General features: G+C 38.9%; 2 protein-coding genes across 17 annotated transcripts in view; both read right to left on the bottom strand.

Annotated features, from left to right (window-relative positions):
- The window catches only part of PICALM (phosphatidylinositol binding clathrin assembly protein), a 355,304-nt gene that overhangs the window by 149,746 nt on the left and 183,081 nt on the right, over positions 1 to 22,477 (bottom strand). The gene's annotated exons all lie outside the window — the stretch shown is intronic.
- DLG2 (discs large MAGUK scaffold protein 2) overlaps positions 1 to 22,477 on the bottom strand; it is a 993,421-nt gene that overhangs the window by 961,003 nt on the left and 9,941 nt on the right. For all 15 annotated transcript variants that reach the window (XM_074535042.1, XM_074535043.1, XM_074535044.1 and 12 more), the window contains exon 3: positions 14,760 to 14,891. In XM_074535042.1, the coding sequence (XP_074391143.1) occupies positions 14,760 to 14,891 (132 nt within the window). The remainder of the gene's footprint in view (positions 1 to 14,759; positions 14,892 to 22,477) is intronic.

Below are 22,477 nucleotides of genomic sequence, written 5' to 3'. Positions count from 1 at the left end.
ACATTTCATGTTATGAGCAAGTACCTCCTAAAGCAAGACTGCCAGTGAAAAGTCTCACAGATGGCAGTTCCACCCTCCAACAGACATGCATTTGTCAAAACTGTAAGAAAAATAATTTCCAATAATAAATTATTAGTTTTACAAATCTGTTAATCATGCACAATGCAACATACAGAGACATGTTAGTATTAATAGTTTTAACACCAGTAATAGCTCAATGTCTGCTCCTATTTGCAAATGTTCTCCCTGCCATTTTGTGGCCCACTTTTGCTCTAGCTAGATATCCTATCCCATCTTTCACAGCAAAGATAACAAAACTGAGTAAGAACAGGCCTTTGACTGCCTTCAATTTGCTCCAAGGCTATGAAACCAGATAATGCTTTCCATTATAACTTCAGCCTGACAGCCTAAATCAGGATGATCTCATGATATGACGTAAGCTTTGGATTCCTTAGTTAAGCCCAGTGTTCAGTCACAAGTGTCCTGTGAGGTCTTGGGTCAGTCACTAAAGCTTTTGTTCAGATCAGCTGGGTTTTGCAATCCATAAGAAGTCCCAGAAGAGCCATGGTCAGCCGGGCACCACACACAAGGATGGGACTCCTCAGGAGGCTTTTGTGTTATTCAGACATGGACATTGTCACCAGACACTCCCAGGTGTCAAATGGAGACACTGAACCATAGCCAGATGCAGGGATAGGGAGCACTGTACACACAGACACCTAAAACTGCTTTTTTGATGGAATGGGGAAAATTAGTTACCTCCCTATTCCAGAGGAGGATTTTAAAAAGGTCGTTTTCAACATAAAGAGGCCTTCCTCTGAAGACCATCCAGATCTATGAGATTCATTATCCTTGCTGGAAATTCAGGTAGCAACTCTCAAAATATGTTAACCTCACATAACACATGCATTTCAGAATGCTTTATGCACCCTGTGTAATGAGCAAAAACTAACAGTCTAAAAAGCTAACTACAAATCTAATGAGACCATACAGAAAAGCAGCTGGAACTCCTGCTTATAAACACCTTGTTATAATTACAAGATAAGCAAAAGAATTAGGCTTTCTAATCGCAATAAATTACCAAGCAGAAAATGTAATAAAATCTAACAAGGTCTTTCTATATTGCACTCTGTTATTACAACCTTTTTATAGTATCATCTATTGCAAAATGCCAGGCAGCTAATTAAGGGAAGAGCTTTTTTCTCAGGTTAAGTAGAGCACCTACATTTCTGCAATTATTGTATGGTTGGAAAGTGTGTCCTGATTCTGCTCCCATTTAAAGAAAAGAAATCAAGTCAGCATTATAGCAAGCTTTGTGTGCTTGCTCTCAAGTGCATTTAGTAAATGGTCAAAATGACCAGGTAAGAGTTTGGAATAAACAAGCTATACTTTTGCACAACCATAGTGCTTCTCATTCTTGGACTTCAGTGCATTGATAAATATTAATTAACTGCCATACTGCTACTCTGAAATAAGCAAGGGCTATATTTAAGCATCACTTAGTTTGCTACTGAAATGCATCCCCCTTTTTATGCTTGGACAAGATGCAGCAGCAGCTGAACGACACATATGAATATTAAACAAGAGGTTTAGAGAAGAAGTAAGGAATACTTAATCCAAAAGGCAGCCCATAGGGAATTACACAGGTGAATAGGAATTACTTAAAGTAACGCCCCCCAAACTCTGCAGGTAATTTTGTTCTTCAGCCACCTCCACTTGAAATTTAAATTTGCTGTGGCTTTTAATAATACCGGAGGACTTTGCAGACAGCATGTCAGCTCTGAACTGTAGCAATGGGAACTCTGGCACAAAATCAGGGCCAGAATTGCTAGAATTTGTTTTTATTTGTAAAAAAATGAAAGAAGTGATTTAAATGATCACAGCACAATAAGATTTTGGCTTTATGGTGCTGAAAGAGGTTATGAGGAGCTGTTTAGACATCAGAGGATTCAATAACTAAGCCCTCAAAGAGCTATTCCACCACCAAACACTGTCTAACTGAGGAGCTCTTATTTTCAACACATCCCACCCAGTAGAGGGTACCACACTCAGCAGCAAGGGTCATCACCTGGCACAGGGTTTCTGCCCTACTTCTGTTGGTGGCTGCATCAATGGCTTATCTGCTGCCAGTGCAAGGAATTCAGCACATGGAAGTCATAATTTGGAAAAAATCCTGGTTTTGCACAGTGTCATCTCAGTCTCATGTCCTGCATTATGGGGAAACTCTTTACAGTCTTCCATTGCAAAACCTACTTAATATCCAGCTGCCCCAGCACGAAGAGCCAAATTATTTCTTGGGCAGACAATTATTAGAGAAGATTATGATTCATAACAGGACAAAATCCACAAAGCAGCCATTCAAAAAGGGTAACAAGGATATCACTGTCTGTGCAACAGAAATGAAACAAAGAGCAGACAGCTTTCTTCTCCCGTGAAACATCATCACCACTCATTGCTTTCTGTGACAAAAGGAGAAGGCATTTAAATAAGACCAGCATTAGTTTGATACCTAACCTTCTACACATTTCTTTACTATTTTAATAGTCTCTGTTAGAATGGATGGAGGCACTTTGCCAAGGAAACCTCTGGAATTATTCCTGTAATTATGTCATTTAAACATTTTTTTGTGTACTTCAAACATAATTTTTACAGGCTAGCCCTCTCAGATGCCCTCCAAATGACTTGCTCTACATCGGCATTTCCAGCTTCAGTATAAGAATTATATTAACAGCCTAACTTGTACTTACTTATCCACCAAAACCAATTCTGGCAGGGCAGCCAAACATTCCTCTTAATTGAAAACGTCACATCTTTGCTTTTTCATCAAATTAATAAATGAGGTCACCAGATGGCTCTTTTAGGATCATTGAGCTGGGCTTCTTGGATTTTATGCTCCATGTGTGCTTTACTACCCAACTAAAAATCCCTAACGTTGCCAACACATCACATCAATCAGTGCTGGCATCCCCACGTGACCAAAGTACCTCCAACAAAAAGCTGAGTTCCACAATCACAGAATCCTTTCCTGAATCCAGCCTCTCACATCAAAAGACTTGAGAGCAGACCTGGGGCGACATGTTATCAGTGATGTGCCATGGAGCAGCACTAGAGGGACTGTTCATTTGAGATGCATTAATGAATCCATTCTCCTAAGTAGAATTTATTTCTTAGAGAGGTCAAGTGCCTTTTATTGAACAGTTAATTTTACAATCAGGTATTCAATCTACCAGATAGGCTCCATGGTAACATGAACATTTTATATAGTTAAAAATTGACCTAGCAGATTATCACCATCTTTCTCCTCTTCAATGCTGAGGAAGGGGAAAAGACCTTTGTACGGTAATTTGAGAGACTGAACCAGGCAATACATTGCTGACTCCAACCAAAACCCTCTGCAGAGGCATTCCTGCATCTCTGCAGAGGGCTTCCCAAAAGTGAAAGCAAATCTTACATTTCCCCAGGTCCTTTAAGCTTCTGGCACAGAATTCCTCTGTATTTCCACCTGGCATTGAAAAGGTTTGTATTTCATTAAGATAAACTGCACAAAACTGTAGTCTGAGCACCTTCTAGGCTCTTGGATAGGGTTTGGTGGTGGTGTGTTTAGACCACCCAACACCTGATCCATAGGAGACACACACACTACTGCAGTATGGATCTGAAATGGGCTTGGCCTCCATGCCAGCTTCCCGGACATGTTCAACTTCCCCTAAACCTAAGGAAATCTTGGTACAGCTAATGAACTGGCATAAACAGATGTTGCTGAGAGATGATGTGCTCCCACTTGCTTTAGCATTATGGCTAATTGAAACTTCTTGAGAAATTCCAAATGGCTACAAGAGCATTAAAACACCTTGAATTGGAGTTCAAAACACTGGAAACTCACAGGCACACGGGATGAACTTTATGCAGTAAAAGATGAACTATACTTACAAGGCCCTGACACATAGCAAATGTTTTCTCTGATCTCCCAAAAGCTTTAATGGAAATCATTACAAACTTCTGGTGAGCAATCCAGAACATTTTGAAACAGAAAAGACCACACTTATTGTGGACAAAATAAAATAATGCCAACAGATATACACATTTGAAATCAGTGTAACCACAAGATGTCACTCTAAACTTTACTTAGAGGAAGGGTTAGGCTACTTCAACTGTTAATAGAGTTCAAAGATACTTTTTTCAAACTGTATTTTTAGTCTTCCACATTGCATTTACAAAACTTAAAACAAAAATTATTTGTTACATGTCACAACTAAATGAGTGTGAGAAAGGCAGTCTACTACACCAAAACTTACTTTTAAATCCTCAAAAGGCAGGCTGGGTATGAAATGATAATGAGAATAAAAACAGAACAGCCTTTTGGTTTAGGGGGTTAAGAAAGAAAAGGAATAAAGTTACAGTTCAGTTCAACACTGAAGATCAAAAACAAGCCAAGAAAATGCAAAATTTGGGAGAAAATAGCCACTAAACATTTTGACCCTGTATCTATCCCTCTGTCTCACTGCAATTAGGTTGGGTTTCTCCTGCTGTCTAATTACTATCTGCTTAGAAAGATACTCTATTTGCTTTGCAGTAGAAATCATCTAGTTTAGCTAAACCATCTAACTATTGGGATAAAAATCAGATCTAAGAGAAAGGAAGCAGTACTTTTGGTAGCATCAGCATCTCTAAAAGCTCAGGCAGCAAAGGCTCATGTGGAAGTATCCAACAGTTTTGACCTTGCTTTCAAACATGTGTTGTTAATACCATCACACAATGGAAATTGTGAAAAGAAGCTGCCTTTGCTATCCTTAAAGTCCAGGAAATCACTATGAAAAATTAACTCCAAAACACTGATAAGGTTGCCAAGGTACTTTCAAAGTTAGAAAGTGTCATGCTTTAGGTGTATGGACACACATCACTTGTCCCTCTGCTCTGACACTTGATTTAGCATACAGAGTGGGCCTGCTCTGGGAAAGCTGCCTGAGCAACTTTGCATCATTTATCTGAGGAGCTGAAAGGCTGAGAGCAATAAGAAGATTTCTTGAGGGTTCTTTAGCTTAAGAGCATTAAATGACACCCTGGGAATTAAATCCTACCCCTGACTCCTACTGATAGTCTCACTGAGGTCAGAAAGTCACATACACAGTAGTTTTCCAAAGTGATCACCCATCAGATGATCCTCACGTTTTAAGTACCCAAAATGAGACACTGAGACAGTCTTGCTGGAATGGTGACACTCCCTGTTGCAGCTGGAGCTGTGGTCAGACATGAGAAGTGGTGATGTGGTGATGTATCAGGTCAGAAATGTCTCCAATCAGGCCTCAAAAAGGGGAAGATATTTTTACTTTTATTTCTCAGGGCTTCAGTACCACCTCTCACAGAGTAAATAATGATAGGAAAGCAATCAATTAAATACTTGCTCATGGGCTGAGTCCTGCCCCTTCTGCACACTGAATGGAGTAGGAGTTTTGAAGAAAACAAGTCTGAGGTCAAATAAATAAGAATTATCACACTATGTGTAGGCACAGGAATTGAACTCAGTTCACTAAAACTGGTTTAGTTACAACACTGCCCTCTGATCACTTACCTAATTCTCTTCACATAAGATGTGGTATTTCCAAACATTCTGCATAACACAAAATAACATAACAACATGTAATGATAATTTTTATAAAAACTATTTTCTATTTCTATAGCCTGGGGTCTTATGCAGTGGTGCCCTAATCACCTGTATCAACAGATATTCAAAGCCACACAACTGTGATTACAAAATGAAGATAGGAAAGAACAAATTAAAGCCATAAATTCAGTCGTCTTTGCAAAGAGCACCTAATTATCTCAGAGGCAGATCAGGGTGGCAGAACACAAACACAGAAAACAGACCTCATGACAGAATCAACATGCAACAGGAATGAGCAACACAGTCTGCAGCATTTCTTGTCAAGACACTCTAATACTCAACAGAGCCCCTAAGCACAGAATAATACCTGAGCAAACTACAGCAGAAGCTTGAGATAAATACAATATCCATGGTTACCTGCCAACAATATGTATAGATGAACTCATGTAAGTACTCTGCATATAGACATACATATTCACAGATATATACAGATATGTGTATCTAAGATTAAGCAGTTTACTTTGATGCATCTTACTGTTCAGTGCTCAATCCCAATTGCACTTAAATCACTCCCATCAGTATTTTTCATAGACTCCCACAACACACTGGAAGCACAGGGTAAAGTAACAAGAGTACTGAGATTCCAAAAGATCCACAGTGGTGGCACTAGGCAATAAACTTGGCTCATTTATAACAGCTTGGAGAAACATAAGGTATAACACTCTTCAAGGCTAAAATTTCAAGGCTAAATGATTTAAAAATTATCATGCAATTTCTTAAAAAGTTATAGTCACCAAACAAAAGTCACATCACAGTCTAGCCTAAAATAACTCTGCAGACCAAAACATTAGCAAGAGAGAACAGATCTGCTATTTTAGAGATAAAAATAAACATTGGGATTAGTGATGGAACAGCTTGCTCCAGATTATTTTCTTCCATTTTATTAGTAGATGTACAAACTACATTAGCAAGATATAAATCCAGTCTTTTTTTCTTCAGCACCAAAAGAAAATCATCTATCCCATTGTTCTTTTATATTCTGTCAGCCTGAAAAAAGGAAACTGCATTATTCAAAATAAAACCAAATTATCTAAATGAATCTCTTAATAATTAGTCTCTAGTTCTCATCACAAACCAACAATAAAGGGCTATCCCTATTTAATGCAAAGAGAAATAAAAGCTTCACATTGGGACAGCAGCCACACAGTTACAGCTGCTGCAACTGCATTTTATAATTCTAATTATACACAGAATCCACATGGCCAAGAGGCACTGAAAAAAAAATAAAATAAAAACACCAAAAAACCAAACCCTACAGAAACAAAAACCAGCTTTTATTCCTTGCTGGATATTGAAAACCAACAACCTCAACACTTAGCACATAGCTCATATTAAAAATGGTTTATTGCTAATTGCTTTTGCATTTCTAATCACAAAAGTCCCCAAACGTTCCAAATTCCTTGTCTGAGATGTAAATGGTCTCATTCATGGGTTAAAAAGCAGCAAAACAGAAGCAGAGGGTTGCGTTAGGATTACAAGTGATTATGTATTAGCCAGGTTGTATCAGTGCAGTAATCGGTTTCTTCTTGTACTCAGCTAGGCTGAGAATCCAGGCACAGTCCTGAGCTGGGGTCTTCTGTTTATCAGAGCTCATCAGCATTCACTCCCATAAATGCAAGAGGTAGCAGAGCTTTGGTTTTGGGTTGAGGTCTTTCCTGATAATTCACAAGCTTTTAATATTTCAATTCTTTCAAATAAAAACTGATTTAGGGTACGCATACAAGATTCCACCTCTGGGCACACATCTTTCCTCAAGGTGGGAAATGGCTTTAATATTAAGACACTGGCTACTCACATCACCAGGCTGGCCAGCAAGAGCAGGGAGGACCATGCCCTGGCTTTCTTTGCTCCTCACCTCTAACCAGTAAGAACATCACATTAACACCCTGTAAGTCCCAAAGACTAAAGCAATTCTGAGAAATATTGCAGTTCCCCACTGTTGTCATCTTACGGTAGGGGTTCCATACTGTTATCTCCTTATCACAAAAGTTTCCTGCCTTCTTGGTGTTTCTTGTGGGCATCTCCTCAGGTCACTGACTCTTTCTTCTGCACAAAGCAGCCACTGACTCCAGCTCCCTTCTTAGTGAGCCACCCCACTCTTATAGCACTCTTCTTCTCACTGCTTACAGCTGTGGCCTGGTAAAGTCAGGCCTGTTCCTAATCTTTGATAATTGGCCCAGCTGCAACTCCTTAGTGCAGAAAGTAATCTTACCCCTATCTTTATTTTCTTATATTCTATCCCCCTACACCCCATCACAGACACAACTAAGAAAACCTTTCAGGGTAACATTTCAGACTTCAATGAAACACAAAGGCTGCCCAGAGAGGCTGTGGTCTCCTCCCCTGGAGATATGCAAAAGCCATCTGAGCACAACTCTGAGAGCTGTGCTCTAGAGAACCCTGCTTAGGCAGGGAGGCTGGGCTAGGGGATCTCCACTCGGGATACCAGCGGTCCATTCCAACCCGACCCATTCTGCCAGTCTGTGAAACTCCCCTCTCTGGGTATCTGCACTCCAAATCCTCTATAGCAACACAATGTCTGTCCATCTTCCTTCTCCACATGCATCCACCTGTCAGCTCTCACCAGTTAAATTTGGACCCTCTGCCCACCGCCAGTGCAACCTGAGAGAAGCAAAGAGGCCTTACTTCCTCTAAAGGATCCACAGGCACCATGGGTTGGGAGGAATTATAACAGATTGAGAGAAATATTAATAACGCAGGAAAAATTGCATTACCATGGAAGCAAAAGCAGCAGTGGGCCAAAATCCACTAGAAACCACTTAGTATAAATCTGCCTTTTTTCTTTCTTGTTAACAAGTGGTCCACTCCTTGTGACCAGACTTTCACTGGAGAATTGCAAGGGTTAGTTCCTCCAGCTGGCTGCAATCCAGCTCCCAGCTCATAGAAAAGAAAAATCACACAGCTTCAAACCATCCCAAAGATCGAGCACTACCTTTAGCTCTTTTGAGAGAGAGCACAGAATTTGCTTACTAAGAGAATTGGACTTCAAGAATAAAAGCAGCTGCAGCTGTCTTCAGGCAAAACAAAAGCTGCCCTTGAATTTAAATTTCAGTTCTGCTGTAATTTATGCTGCAACAAAGAAAGATGCCAGTTTGGGAAAGTAGGACTCTGTGCAGAGTAATAACAGGCTTCCCCATTGTCAGAGATGTCATTTGAGCATCTCTCAAATGTGACAGCACTGAAGAGGTTTTGCACATTTCTTTTGCTTCTCAACATTTTTAATAGTCAGGGAGGGTTTCAATATTTTTAGACACAGCTATAGAAGAATCTATTTCTCAGTCAGGGAAGATCTGAACATAAATCTCAGAGAATCACCCCAACACAAGATGCCAAGCAAGCAAAATCAACAGGGGTTTTATTCTTTGACTTCATGAACCATGGATGCAGGCCCTCAGCAAGAGGATTGACTAATGTCCCTGGGCTGGACACAGGCTTGGCTACATTGGGTTAACACCTGAGGAATCCAGTGCTGTTACTGCGGGTGAAACAGCCTGACATGACCTGAAACCAGCTCACTGAGAGTAAGCCTAGAGAGAAATGACATAGGAGACAAGCAACCTTACATCCAGGAGCACTGCAAGTAGTTGAGCACACAGAACACATGAGTGAGATGAAAACATCTACTGAGAGCAAGCCTGGCAAGTATGAATAGGCAACACCCAGTTGTGCTTTCTTGTTGAAAAGTTTCCCAGCACAGCAATTCATTTCATGTCCTTCTGGTGCCTAAAACACTGACACAGCACTGAGTATTGAGACATGCTTCCTCCTAGGGACTGAGAAAGATGGGTAGTGGTGACAGTCACCATCGCCTCACCTCAGAAAGGTCAAACAAGTTCTCCACTTGCATCTCCTCAATACTAGCAGCTTTATCAGGAACCCTGTGGAATTAGACATTGCCTTGTTTTCTGTGGTGCTATGAACGTTAAATGTCTGCTCAAAGAAAAAAAGTACAAAAGGAGTCTTGATGGTTGTGAAGAAAAGCCTGAAAATATGATACCAGTGTTTCTTAAAGACAGATCACAGGAGCAGACAGTAATATTCTTCATTATCTAAGAGCTTATTCATATGCCTTTTGTGCAAATCTCAGCACTACCATGTATGACCAGCACTCTATTTTGTGCATTTTCTGGCCTCTCAAACTCTTGTTCACACTATTTGGTACAGGCCCCGTCTCCAGCCCAGGATTGTGATGCAGGTCTGCTATTCTTATCTTGTGCCCTGCTTTTCATACATCTATATTCCCCAGTCCTGACCCATCTCCTTCCCCCTCTTCTCAAATTTCATTAAAAACTTTCTCCTTAAACACAACATGCCTGAACAAATTCCTTGCCCTTGCCTTACCACTAATCTCCTATATTTTCTTCTCCCCACGATATGGTCAACAGTATCATTATTCTTCTCAGCAATAAAGCCTATGTAATGTGGGAGCCATTTTTCATCATTATTCTTAGTTGACATACCTGGCTATGTCTATCTAAATCTTCCTCATTTTCTATTCTTAGTTTTCTTTTTATGACAGTGAAATGTTCCAACATTCCATCATTACCCCTATGATAGGTTCCTCTCCAGTTTTTTTCATATCTGAACTATCCAGAAATTTAACCATGGCCCTAAGTGCAAAAGAAATGTCAGTCCCAGCTCACAACTTTGTAGACACTGAGGTCAATCAAAGCAAGACAAATCCATAGGAAATCAAGCTCTTAGCTTGCTTCTTGCTAGCTATAATAAATACTTGCATTTCTCAAGGAATACACTATTTTTGATAGATACATATGTCCTAAAGTAATTAAACTAAAGGGAAACTTGCTTAGGATCTCTGAAATGTCCTCTTTATATATTCAATCTGTCCTAGGCACCTTCCAGTAACATGGAAGAATGCAAGATTTAACTAGATCTCTGGAATTTTGGAGACTAGTGTAATACTATTGAATTATACTTCCACTTCCATTTATACAATCTTTGAACAGAAGAGCAATATGAGATCGCAGAAAAATCATCTGAGTTCCTTTTTGACTTGGTTTAAGACATGATCACTCTTAAAAAGGATTGTTATAACAAGGTATATTTAAAAGTGAGCTGGATGAGGAACACAGTCTAAAAAACCAGCCTACTGGAAATGTAACACTGTATCCTAAGTCTCCAAGTGCCGGCTGTGACACAGATGATGAGTAAATTCCTAACAGTAATGCTTGCTACAGCAAGCAATTTTTAAGATGAGCAGTTTCAGAACATCTGCCCTATTTTGAAAAAATGGTTCAATAACATTGTAAAAAAAAAAAGGTGATGCATATTTTAATTAGAAATATGGCATTTTAAAATTCAGGCAAAGTTACGCAAGCATTAGAAAAAACATGAGACATGGTTTCAAAGTCCACAGGAAATACGTCACTGACTGCAGATTGGGTTTATCCGAATTTTAGAAAAACCTATGGAGATTAGTTTTTACCTAATACTGCATAAGATGATTACAGTTATTTGTGGCACTTTAATTCCTACTAGAAACAAAATGATGTTTTATGGAGATGTATCTACAAAAAAACCCCAAACAACCCTGACATAAACCTCTTTTATCCATTCTCATTCCACAGAACCACCCTCTAAGCTCTGGAATCATGCACTTTTCTTAATGAAATGAAGGCTAGACAAATATGTAGCAGAGGTTTCTCTAAATAAATTGTACTAAACTATGTACTGCATTATTAAAATTTATTAAGTTGCCTAAAGAACAGAACTGGAATGAGAAATTTTTGGCTGCTCTAACACATCCAGATGACTATATTATTACTCTCTTTCATGACTTCCCTTTTTTATCTCAGCAAGATATCTCCAAGATGCCCCATACTGAGACAATCCCAACAAATGAGACATGTGGATTTTTGGGGTTTTATTTCCTCTTCCTTTTAAAAATGTTCACATCAGCACACGTGCTACAATTTAAGAGAACCTTGTGATTTTACTATCAGCTAACTAAAGATGAACCTACAAAAAGAAAAATCCTTACAAGGTCCTAACAAACAGCATAACTCCTCACTGCCCATAGAAGAGTGGGTAAAATCCTCCTGGAGAGTGAAATCTAGAATTAACTTCAGAGTAATGTCAATATCTAAATTCATCTTCTTCCCCTTGAAGCATGCTCCTTCTGAAGAGTTGCTCCTCCTCCCTCCTCTTAGGGCTGGATTTTCAAAGCATTGTGTTTGGGACACTGGGGTGTTAGTGGGACTCCAGAGACTGCAGTTCCACATGTCACTTTGAAAATGTGCCTCTTAGCAACTAACTCAGCTGTCACTGAGCACAGCCACTCTAGCAAGAGGTCCAGGAACAAGAGCAGCCCAAAGGGAGAAGGGAATGCTTTTAAATCCTAATTAAAATATAAAAAGACAATCTTTCAATAATGCTTCTGTAAATCACTTGCAGAACTTTTCCTTACATGATTGTAGTGGCTTCTTGCATGTGTAGAATATATGCAAGAAAAATACTGAATCTTCCTTTTTCTCATGTTACCCCACTGTTCAGTAGTCCACATTTAATTCTTATGAAACAAATTGAAGATAAAAATAGTCAGACACACACTGAGAAGCCAAGTTCAAAGATGGCTGAATCAAATCAGCATAATCACACAAGCACAAGCATAAATTTGAGAATAAAAAGGAACTAGACAACATGAGATTTGAAAACTGACTAATATTATTATTTTTCTTTATCTGTTCTTGTTATACTCAGTTTAAGACATCCAACAGATTTTTAAAGCCTTTTGGAAGTTAACAAGAACTGAAACTTAAAAGGGCAGAGATGGCTACAATGGATAAATTTATTTGTAAAGGAACCAAAGTCCACTGAAGCTGTGGGACCTACAAGAACTGAATTTGGCACATAATTCTATGTTAACTTTATTCCTGGTAAGAACATGCACCTCCGCATCCAGATTAACGGTTCTGTACAAAAATCACATTTTTCTTTAGTAGTTACAGCCTAAATATTCAAAAGGTCAATCATTCTGGATAAAACCAATATTTGACAGCTATATATATATTGAGAGAGAGCTTTGGAAAGCAATGAACTTTCACAGTCTGGAAATTAAGTCTCATTAACATCAGGCAAAGAAAAATGGACACTTTCAAGACCATTAGACATTCTGTAAATATAAAAGACATAGGAAGATTAGCAGTACAGTACTTAAGAAGAGACCAGAAGCTCTGCCTTAGGTATTCCTTTGTGTGGTGGTCTAATTTATAGGTGACTAGAGAAGCTATGCCATGAAGCTAAACCAGATGTTATGGAAGTGAGGGTCTTTTTAAATACTAATTATGCAAGAATCTCATGGATTGTGCAATAACATCATCTGTCACACTTAAAGTGTGTGGGATGTCTCCTCTCATGGAGAGGAATAACAAACCAAAGGTAATAATGAGAAACTTTGAACATGTCTCACAATTCTCAAACCTCTTCTATAAAAGGAAGTGTTTCAGAAGAAAGGAAAGACATCTAAAGGCCCACAAAGTAAAATGCTAACTTCTGCAACACCATGCTTCTCAATCTGTTATTGTAGCAATCAAATGTTCTTTGGATTCAACCTTACTGTAGCTATAATCACTTTTTCATTTCTAACATGTGTAATACATCAACAGATATTGTAGTGTAGCCACACACAAAGCACACATGTTGTTACAATACTCTGAAGTATTCTAATTACTTCAAATAGTGCAGGAGTAAATGTACAGCTCATGTCACTTCTATGACTAGTGTATTTCTTCAGTACACAATTCTATATCCATAGTTACCTTCATAAAAACAATATGGAAAGGTCCAATATTTTTTTCCTCTCCTTATTTTCAAATCTATTTACAACTATTTGGTAAATTCAATTATTAATCCCTTTCCTTTTTTAATGCATACAGAGCAATTAAAATTATGTAGAGTTTATAAAATAAAGCTAATAACCTGAAAGAAGAAAAGTTACAAGTAAAATAGCACTAACATTAATTAATTCCATTTGCAGGAAATGTTAGAGACTGGTAATACACATTTTCCACAAAAGCTACAGGAATTCCTGAAACTAGTCCCAGGCCTCCATTGTCTTCACAGTAATAATGCATTATTGATGTGCTTCCACTTGTATGACACAATCAAAATTTTTCCATAACTGGTCCTGACTGTAGCTTTGCAAGAAACACAGTTGATACTCTGGTTTCAAACAGCCGTAAGTTAAAGGCATGTGTGCTTCCACAGACATAATTTGTGTTAGGAAATGCACCCTTGGGATGAGCTCCTCACAAAATGTATCTGTGTGGGAAGGAAGGGCCATGCAATGTGAGCAAGGGGGCAGAGGGAGGTAGAGCAAGGGAGATGCACAGTTGCAGTCACCATTTCCCATGACTGGCAGCTCAAGCACAGCACAAGGAACAAAGGAATGCCAAGGCAAACATGTACGACCTTGATAACATTACACATAATAACTTATGGAGGTTGCTTTATACAAAGCTCCAAAACAACAAGCACTGGATTTTAACATCATTTACAAGATGAAATGGGGATCTTCGAGTAAGTGGAAGAAAGTCTGAGTGATACACCAGCACATCTATTTGAACACTGTGACATCACATGAATGGGAACATTCTGCCAAACCGTGTCCTGGAACAATTGTCTTAACTCATTTTTGAGTTTCTCTGCTGACACTTTTCACAAAAGCATAATTTAAAAGACACAAAGATTTTCAATGCTACTTGGTGCCAGTGAAATCAATTAAACTTTGGCCATTTACCTGTGAAGATGGCTTCATCTTCAGCTTTGCATAAACAGTTATATCTTACTCTGATTCTGTATCTTCCATTAAATAAAACAAAACAGCAAGGTTTAGGTGTAATTATTCAATTCTTTAAATTGTTTTAGGTTTCTGTTACTTTCCTTCTCTGCAAGTAAGAAAATACCTTTAAAATATCAGTACAATGAGTTTCTGCTCAGAGAACCTGTAAGGATGATCTCAACATGCTTTTCACCATAAACACAAATAAAAGTTACTAGGTCTGACCTAGCTCTGGCCTCCAAGAGATTGCACCTAGTATTAAACATTAGTACCTACCTAGAAGTGCCTGAAACAAGCTGCTCTTAAAGATGCCCATCACCTTTCTGATGGCTTTTTTCAGCTGTTGCTCTTCTGGCTTCCGTAGTTTTTTGCAATATTCTTCCAGCAGTACTAAAGCTCGGTCAGTATCTAAATAAAGAAAAAACAAAACCAGCACAATGTCTTTATTGGCTCTGAAAAGTATCTAAGTGCTGAAATGTTAACTACACATTTTGAGAGACACTGCTCACACATATAAACAGTATTTACAGGAAGTGTTCATAGAATTGTGACAGTACTATTGCTGGAAAAGATCTACAAAATCATTGAGTCCAACTGTTAAATCAGCACCACCATGTTCCCCAGCAAACCACATCCCCAAGCGCCACATCCACATGCCTTTGGAACACCTCCAGGGATGGTGATGTTACTGCTTGCTGTCACTAGCTGTATATCACAAACATATGCATATGGGAAAATGATCTTTGGAATAGCATCTATAACAAGTGCTCAACTTCCATTTATCCAAAGCCATCTGGAAACTATAGGGCCAGGACCAAATTACAACTTGCAGAAGCCACAAAATCATAGACAATAACCATTATAGAAACCCATGGAGGAAAACTGGCCTTAAAACATATTCAGAGAAGACATGAAAGTGTTTGCTTTGCATCTGCAGCACTCACTTCTTTGACTGACAAATGTGTATCTGAAAGGCAGGTGTCCAAGAGTGAGGCTGGTTTTTTCTATTCCCTCAATAGCAATTTTATGTATCTACCTCTTTGGTAAATGAGGCTTTGATAGCAGACTTTCATCCATGTGCTGGCTCAAAGAGAGCAATCCAGCCTTTCTGTAAGAGCCCAGAGGAGGAGAGCTTTGTTTCTCCTGCTGCTATTATCTTTGTGCAGTCACTTGCCAAGAGCACAAATAGCATGCAAAATTGCAAGAAATCCAAACATCACCATCTCTTACAGAGAAGAAAACAGAGGAACATGGAGAATCCGACCTCATCTGTCCTTCTCCCCCATCACAGTTAGAGTCCAGAAATGTACATGAGCATATGTATGACACTGAGATATCAGCACATGCTTTTATAATTGTATTGCCACCTTATTTTCAGTAAGATTCCCAAACACTTAAACCCCCTCTCTCCTCCCAATTAATAATTACAAGCAAGTGCCTCAATCTAAACTTCCCCCATTAGAGTTCAATGAAAGTCTCATTACTAGGAGAGGGTCAGATTCCTCTGGTTAGAATAAACGCAAAGCAATGTAAAATGCTTGGAAAGTCAATAAAGATCACTTTTATAATTCTTTTTTACTAAATAACTAAAATAAAGCTCATTTTTAACTGTATAAAGATTGACAGTCTTTGTTCAGGGTCTTGAAGACTCCCTGCATTATAGGCCTTGGGAAGTGACAACCAGATGAGTTCACACTGGGGCAGATACATGACTTGGATTCTGTAATCTGATCAAATTCTCAAATTTAAAAAGGGGAAAATTTTAATAAATCAATAAAGTCTAAAAAGAGGCAATGTTTTTTCTTTCTCCTCACAGAAATTCTACCTGGTCACAAGCATTTTATCAGATAAATAAAAACCATAATGAATAAAAAGTAATATTATTTAAAAATTTTCATATGTGTACAGACATGTATATACATATATAGAATCATTAAGGTTGGAAAAGACCTCCAAGATCATTGAGTCCAACCCACGTACATATCACATAGACAGGAAGATTAGGGAACACTTTATAGCAGTCTAGCCATTATAATGGAGGAGCTCACAGTTCTCTGCTTTGATTCCCCCCTTGAGGGGGTCTCCAAGAGGAACTCCTTTCTATGATGGCTGTCCTTGGGGCAGGTAAGGATTAGGCAAATGCACTTAGGACCACTTATAACCCACGCAAAGAGAGAGAGACCAACTCTTTTAAGGCCACATCACAATACCTCAGCTGGGCTTCCATTAAGTCATCCAAACCAAAAGCACAGCCTTGAAACAAAGCTCTGGATCCAAGTGGGCTATGGTTGGGTACAAAGAGCTACTTCTGCATGTAAGCTCAGCTTCTTTTGCTTTTAAAACCCCAATTACATCGTATCTTTTACTGACCTCATGGTGACCGTGCCTGACACACCTGTGACACTTGCACATTCATTGATACACTGAACCTTCTGGCCACCCTCAATAAAATAATTAGTCAATAACTAAAAGCATGGGTTGGAATCAGTAATTCACCTTCTCCCAAGTACAGACATGCATATGCAATGAATCCATGATTACCTGCAATAAAGTGAAGCCACAGAGTGGTGGAAAACCACTGCAAAGTATCCAGTACTGAGGACATATTTTAAGAGTAGACTGAGAAACCAGGAAAATGGGATGTGAATGCCTCTTTCACACCAGGAATATCTCACTCTCTTTCTTAGTGACTTGGTGAAGCATGCTGACATCCCCTCCTTTATTAACCTTCCTATTATTCCTTTCCTGATGTGTACAGTTTGTATTTTTAAAAGTAGAATCCCTTACAAAGTACAAAAAGTAGTATCCCTTAAGGATATGAGCAGTTTTTATTTTCACTTGAAGTATTATTTTTCAATTCATAAAGATGCAAAGACTACTTTAGTTGCTACCTTTTTCTGTTGTTGTTGCTACTTTTTGCTGACCCCAGAAGAGTCCTAAACTCTACAAACTGAACAACTAGCAACAGAGTACAGCTCTAGTGCTAAATCTAAATCCCAGATCAAGTGATGATCTTCCTGCCTAATTTTCCTCTCTAGCTTTAATAGGATACATTAATTTTTACTCCATCCCTAAGCTCCAGCATGGAGTTGCATCCTTTTCCTGCACAATCTCACTTGGCAGCAGTGTATCTAGCTTTCCAAATAACCTGCAATGTGCTGGGTGATTCAATCAGGATACCCAGGCATATCCTGACCAAGAATTACTTCAGCATGTCAGGGAGGGGGGCTGTGCAAACACTACTGCGGGAGTACTCCTGAAAAGCCAAGAGAATTATGGAGACTACTTGAATCTCCAGTCAATTTCTTACCAGATTAGGCTTAACAAGAAAGAACTTTTCCCGTTTCTTGATGAACTCTCCTGTTTATAAATTACTCAGAACTAAACTTTCAAGTGGATTTGACAGTATTTAGCATGCTGGGGCACAATCCTCTTCAACACCAGCACAGCACATTCCTACCTCAGCACAACAGGAATAGGAAATAATGTAATAAAATGGCTCCGCTGAAAAATGCTGAGTACTCTCCCCAAAATAATAACCATTGTCAACTCCCAGTCATACCCAACACAGATGAGGACATCCAGTATTTTTTTTTCTTTTGCAGCTACAAAGCTTAAGTACTATCTGGTTGCAAGAATGGACCGCAGCACAATACTCAAATAAGAACCATATTCCCTGCCACCCAATTAAGTGGAAGTTTCTGAATCCGAATTCCCACACATTCTTTTCATCAAGAAGAATGAGAGATTGGTGGCTCTCCCAAGGGGCTGGATCACTGTAATATTATGGTATTCAATAAACCACACAGTTAATTCACAGCAGCCGGTACCTCACAGAGTATATCAGAAATGCAACCAAAAAACATTTGTCCTATGGGATCACTAGTCTCCAGTACTGATACCAAAGCCAAATTCAAGCAAGACAACAAATCCACTGAACACAGAATTTAATATCCCAAGAGGTGGGACTCTATGTGGATCCTGAGTAGGTCCTTTGTCTGTGAACAAAAGAGCACTGAAAAGTCAGCATCAGCTGTGCCCCATGAGGCCTGCTGGACATAGATCTATTTTTTTTTTTTTTTTACTGCTTCTTTGTATTTTATGACTCTATTTCTGAATTGATCCTATTGGCTTTGAAAGAGGACTTTGATAAGAACCATTCAGAAAATAGAGTCCTACAAAAACATGCTTATGTTCTTACAGTCAGTAAATGCGTTATTGTTTTGTTTAAATAAATCATACTCAAACCATCTTAATACAATTTTAAGAAAAAAAACCCTTTTTTTTCAGTCCTACAGGATCTTTTCCAAGTAGTTATCAGTTAAGCCAAACTAACTCACAATTCTGTAAATTTTATTGCTTTATCAATCCACAATTTTTAAGCAGTTCAGGAATGTTTGTGGTTTGTTATTGATCAGGGAATGGGTAATTGCTACAATACAGCAAATCAGAGATATGTAATATGGACATAAAACTACAAGTAACTTTGTTTACTGGACTCTCTTGGAAAACTTTCCTTCCTCTATCAATCTAAAGTTCTTATCACATAAGGAATTACTCAATTTTTCTTCTATAGAATGAGTCTCTGCTTAATGTATTCATCTATGTAAGAATCAACGAAGATGAAAACCCTTTTCTCAGGGTTATTATACTAGATGGGATCATTACACAATACACCACACATTATAGTACCCCCACTGTATAGATTTTTCTGTAAAGTTGATTTTTAAAGTTCAATAAAAACCCAAGTTATATTTTAACTAAGCATAACTTCAGTATATATTACAGACAAAAAGTTTTCTGGGGATACTGTCAAAAAGAAATGAAGCTCTATGTCCAAGAACATACAGAGGAAGGTGCACTATATATCAGGAGAAATTAAATTCTCACCAATAAATTGTTTTCCTAAAGCATTGCTCTTAAAATGTAAGCCACACATATGAATGACTAAATTTTATAATTATGCACACTTAAAAAATACTACAATAATTTTATCATCTACTTTGCTAAAATGATGCCAAAATCCATTCCATCTACTTCTCAGGGTCCATATCTGAGACCTGGATTCCACTTGCAATACTAACTAGTACCTTGAAGCAGAATGATTCCCTTCCTCTGCTGATGTTTTCTGTGCTCTCATGTTTTGCAAGCATGCTTTTAGAATCACTTTGAAACTCCTTGCAGGCAAGGAGACACCATACTCACTGCAGCATTTACAGCAAAATCCTGGTAGAGCTGAAGCATCTGCAGCTCTGCTGGTGTGGACAGCTGAGTTGATTAAAAAGTTTTTGTACCATCATATGGGACTGAGGATAACACAGCCCTGCCTGCACATAGCAGGTCACACACCACACCACAAGACAGACCCCAGAAACAAGTTTCTTAAATATCTCCCAAGTGTTTATGCACACCATTTATCCTTCATATGAACTAAATATACCACACCTGGATAATTTAGGTTTATCCATAAACTTCAAAAACTAATTAGGAACAGGTTTGACTAACAAGATTAGTTGAAACTATATGAGAAAGTAAAAGTGATTCAAAAACCAGTCTCCAAGCAGCTCCATTTTCAGTCCAGGGTTTGTTGAAGGATGATGGCTCAAACCAAAGGAGCAGATAATGGAAACACCAGATAACTCAAGCAGACACTGCTAAGGCCCTCTATACAAATTTATGGCTATTTTCAGGCCATTAAAGCTCCTTCTGGCCACAGTAAAATCATATAGGCTGAACTCTACTGGCCAGGACGAGTTACTGATTTTGCACTCAAATTGTTGTGCTTTGCACACCCCCAGGCTGCTGAGAGCTGCTGCTGCTTTCCTTGGGAGTAGGATCCTGCCATGCATCTCCGGCCATGAAGCAAGGTAGCTCAGAAGATGGAGAAAAAGAAATGAAAATTCAAAAATTCCAATACAATTCCAAACTCAGCAAGTTCTGCCTTGCACGTGGAAGAAATCAGACTCAGCTGGTTAACAGCACCCTGCACCAGCACAAGGGAGTATCAGGAAGCCACTGCCTCTCAGGGAACCAAGTCTACCACAGCCTCTTGCTAAGTTTAGAAACACATTTATGTTTTTTTCCTCCCACTGGCATCAGACTTTGTGAATGAAAATATTTTTGGGGTGCAACAGGGTGGAAAAATGTCAACTTCAATGAAAAATAAGGTTTCATTGGTGAGAGGCATTTAACATTAGTTGAGATCTAACCCTAACTGAATTGATAAGATGAAGGGGTGTTTTTATTTCAATTTCTATTTTTTTTTCATTTTTTTAATCTGGTTTTTTTTTTCCTAAAAAGGATTTCAATTATCTTCTGACTTGCCAAATCTGTTCTAGAGGTGAATTTTAAAAGAAGAAAATGCCAACACATTTCTGGAGACACTTTACAGGTCTTTGAGAACCAGAATTGGGAAAATGTAGAGCACTGAAGCAGAAAAAGGCATGAAGAATGGTGGAGAAAAAACACAAGAGCCAAACTAGAAGTGAGAAATTGAACCAGAGCACCCCAAAAGGGAGCAAGGAAGTGATCTTTGATAACTTTAGAAGAAAAAAAATCTCAAAACCTACTTTCATTTTGGATGGTTCCCACCCTCATTTAGAGGACCAAAAGAGACAGAGGAGCAAACACTGTTCCCTGCCTCCATTATTTAAAGATGTCTTGATTTGATTCTCTGGTCTGGAATTCTCAAAATATTAAAACGAGTTGTTACAGCAGGATGGAATGCAGTAAATACTTTCCAGGCAACCTGCCTTGGGACTGATCCAAGTCAAACCTACCAGTAATCTCATTTATCTTCCCTGATCTGCACACAGAACAGCAAACACAAAGGAATAAATTCTGCTAATACACAATACTCAGTACCCACAGAGGAAAAGAGCAGAAAGGCAGTTAAATTTTAGAAAGAATTTCAAGAAACAGTACACTAAGATGTTGAGAAAAACACAAGCTGTAAGCTCCCATGGTTCAAAGGACTTGAGAACTACTAGACAAATGATAATCATAAAATATTTACATATAAACATTAATATGAGACACATATTAATCTAGCAGACTGCACAGAGGAAAAGCAGACAGGGAATATGTGTAAAAACCAGAAAACTCCCAGCATCTTGGGCCCTTCATTTCTTTAAGAGGACTTTAAACAACTATCCTGAAAATGCAGCATATGGGTTATACAACCTTGAGGAGGAAGCATAAGGCATGACGTATGTGACAACCACCCAGTGTGGAGAGCACTCACAACAAACAAGCAAAAGGGTTAAAAATAACACCTCCTCAGGATATGCATGGCACACAAACCCATCTTCTGTCCTGCTAGGGAAAACAAGGGGACAGAAAAAGGAGGGGGGCAATCATTGAAGGGAATACCAGGCAGGCTTGTTTCTAGGATTTCAGCTTTCAGCAACCAGACTGGCACACAGAGGAGGCCAACACATGGCCTGTGGAGATTAATCTTGGACAAGTGGAGAGTCTTTCAAGGAATGATGTTTCAAGTTGAGGTTGCATTCTGAATTGCCCTTGCTCTCCATTAACTGTAAAAAGTCTAACATCCCTAAACTAACCGTAGCCTTGGTGAATTCTCTGCACAACTGCTTTCCTGCAGAACAGCAATTTAGGAACAGTTTCATTGTGAAGCAGTGTTATTCTAGACCATGATGCTGCCAGCAGACAAGAAATGGGCCAGACAGACTGTAAGAACTGCAAGCACCAATTTCTCAGAACAAGGCAGTATTACATGCCCTGGTATATGAAGGGGAAACCAGGTATCCAACTTCAAGGAAATCTGAAGTAAGGAGGACAGGTGGGTTTGCACTGAACAGTGTTACCATGCAGTTGTGTTATTGCAGGTCTCTGTGCCCCACACAGCTGCCACGGAGCCGCAGAAGTTGCTCATCAGTCTCCTGTTCCAGAATATTGATTTGAGCAGATACAACACAGAGGGCTAAATGTTCTGCAAGTCAGATTGCTTTGAAGGGCAGGAGTTGTGTTAT

The sequence above is a fragment of the Zonotrichia albicollis genome, chromosome 2 (genome assembly GCF_047830755.1).
Source record: "Zonotrichia albicollis isolate bZonAlb1 chromosome 2, bZonAlb1.hap1, whole genome shotgun sequence".
Lineage (NCBI taxonomy): Eukaryota > Metazoa > Chordata > Aves > Passeriformes > Passerellidae > Zonotrichia > Zonotrichia albicollis.
The sequence above is the reverse complement of the archived record's forward strand: the minus strand, read 5'-3'. Positions and strand labels throughout refer to the sequence as shown.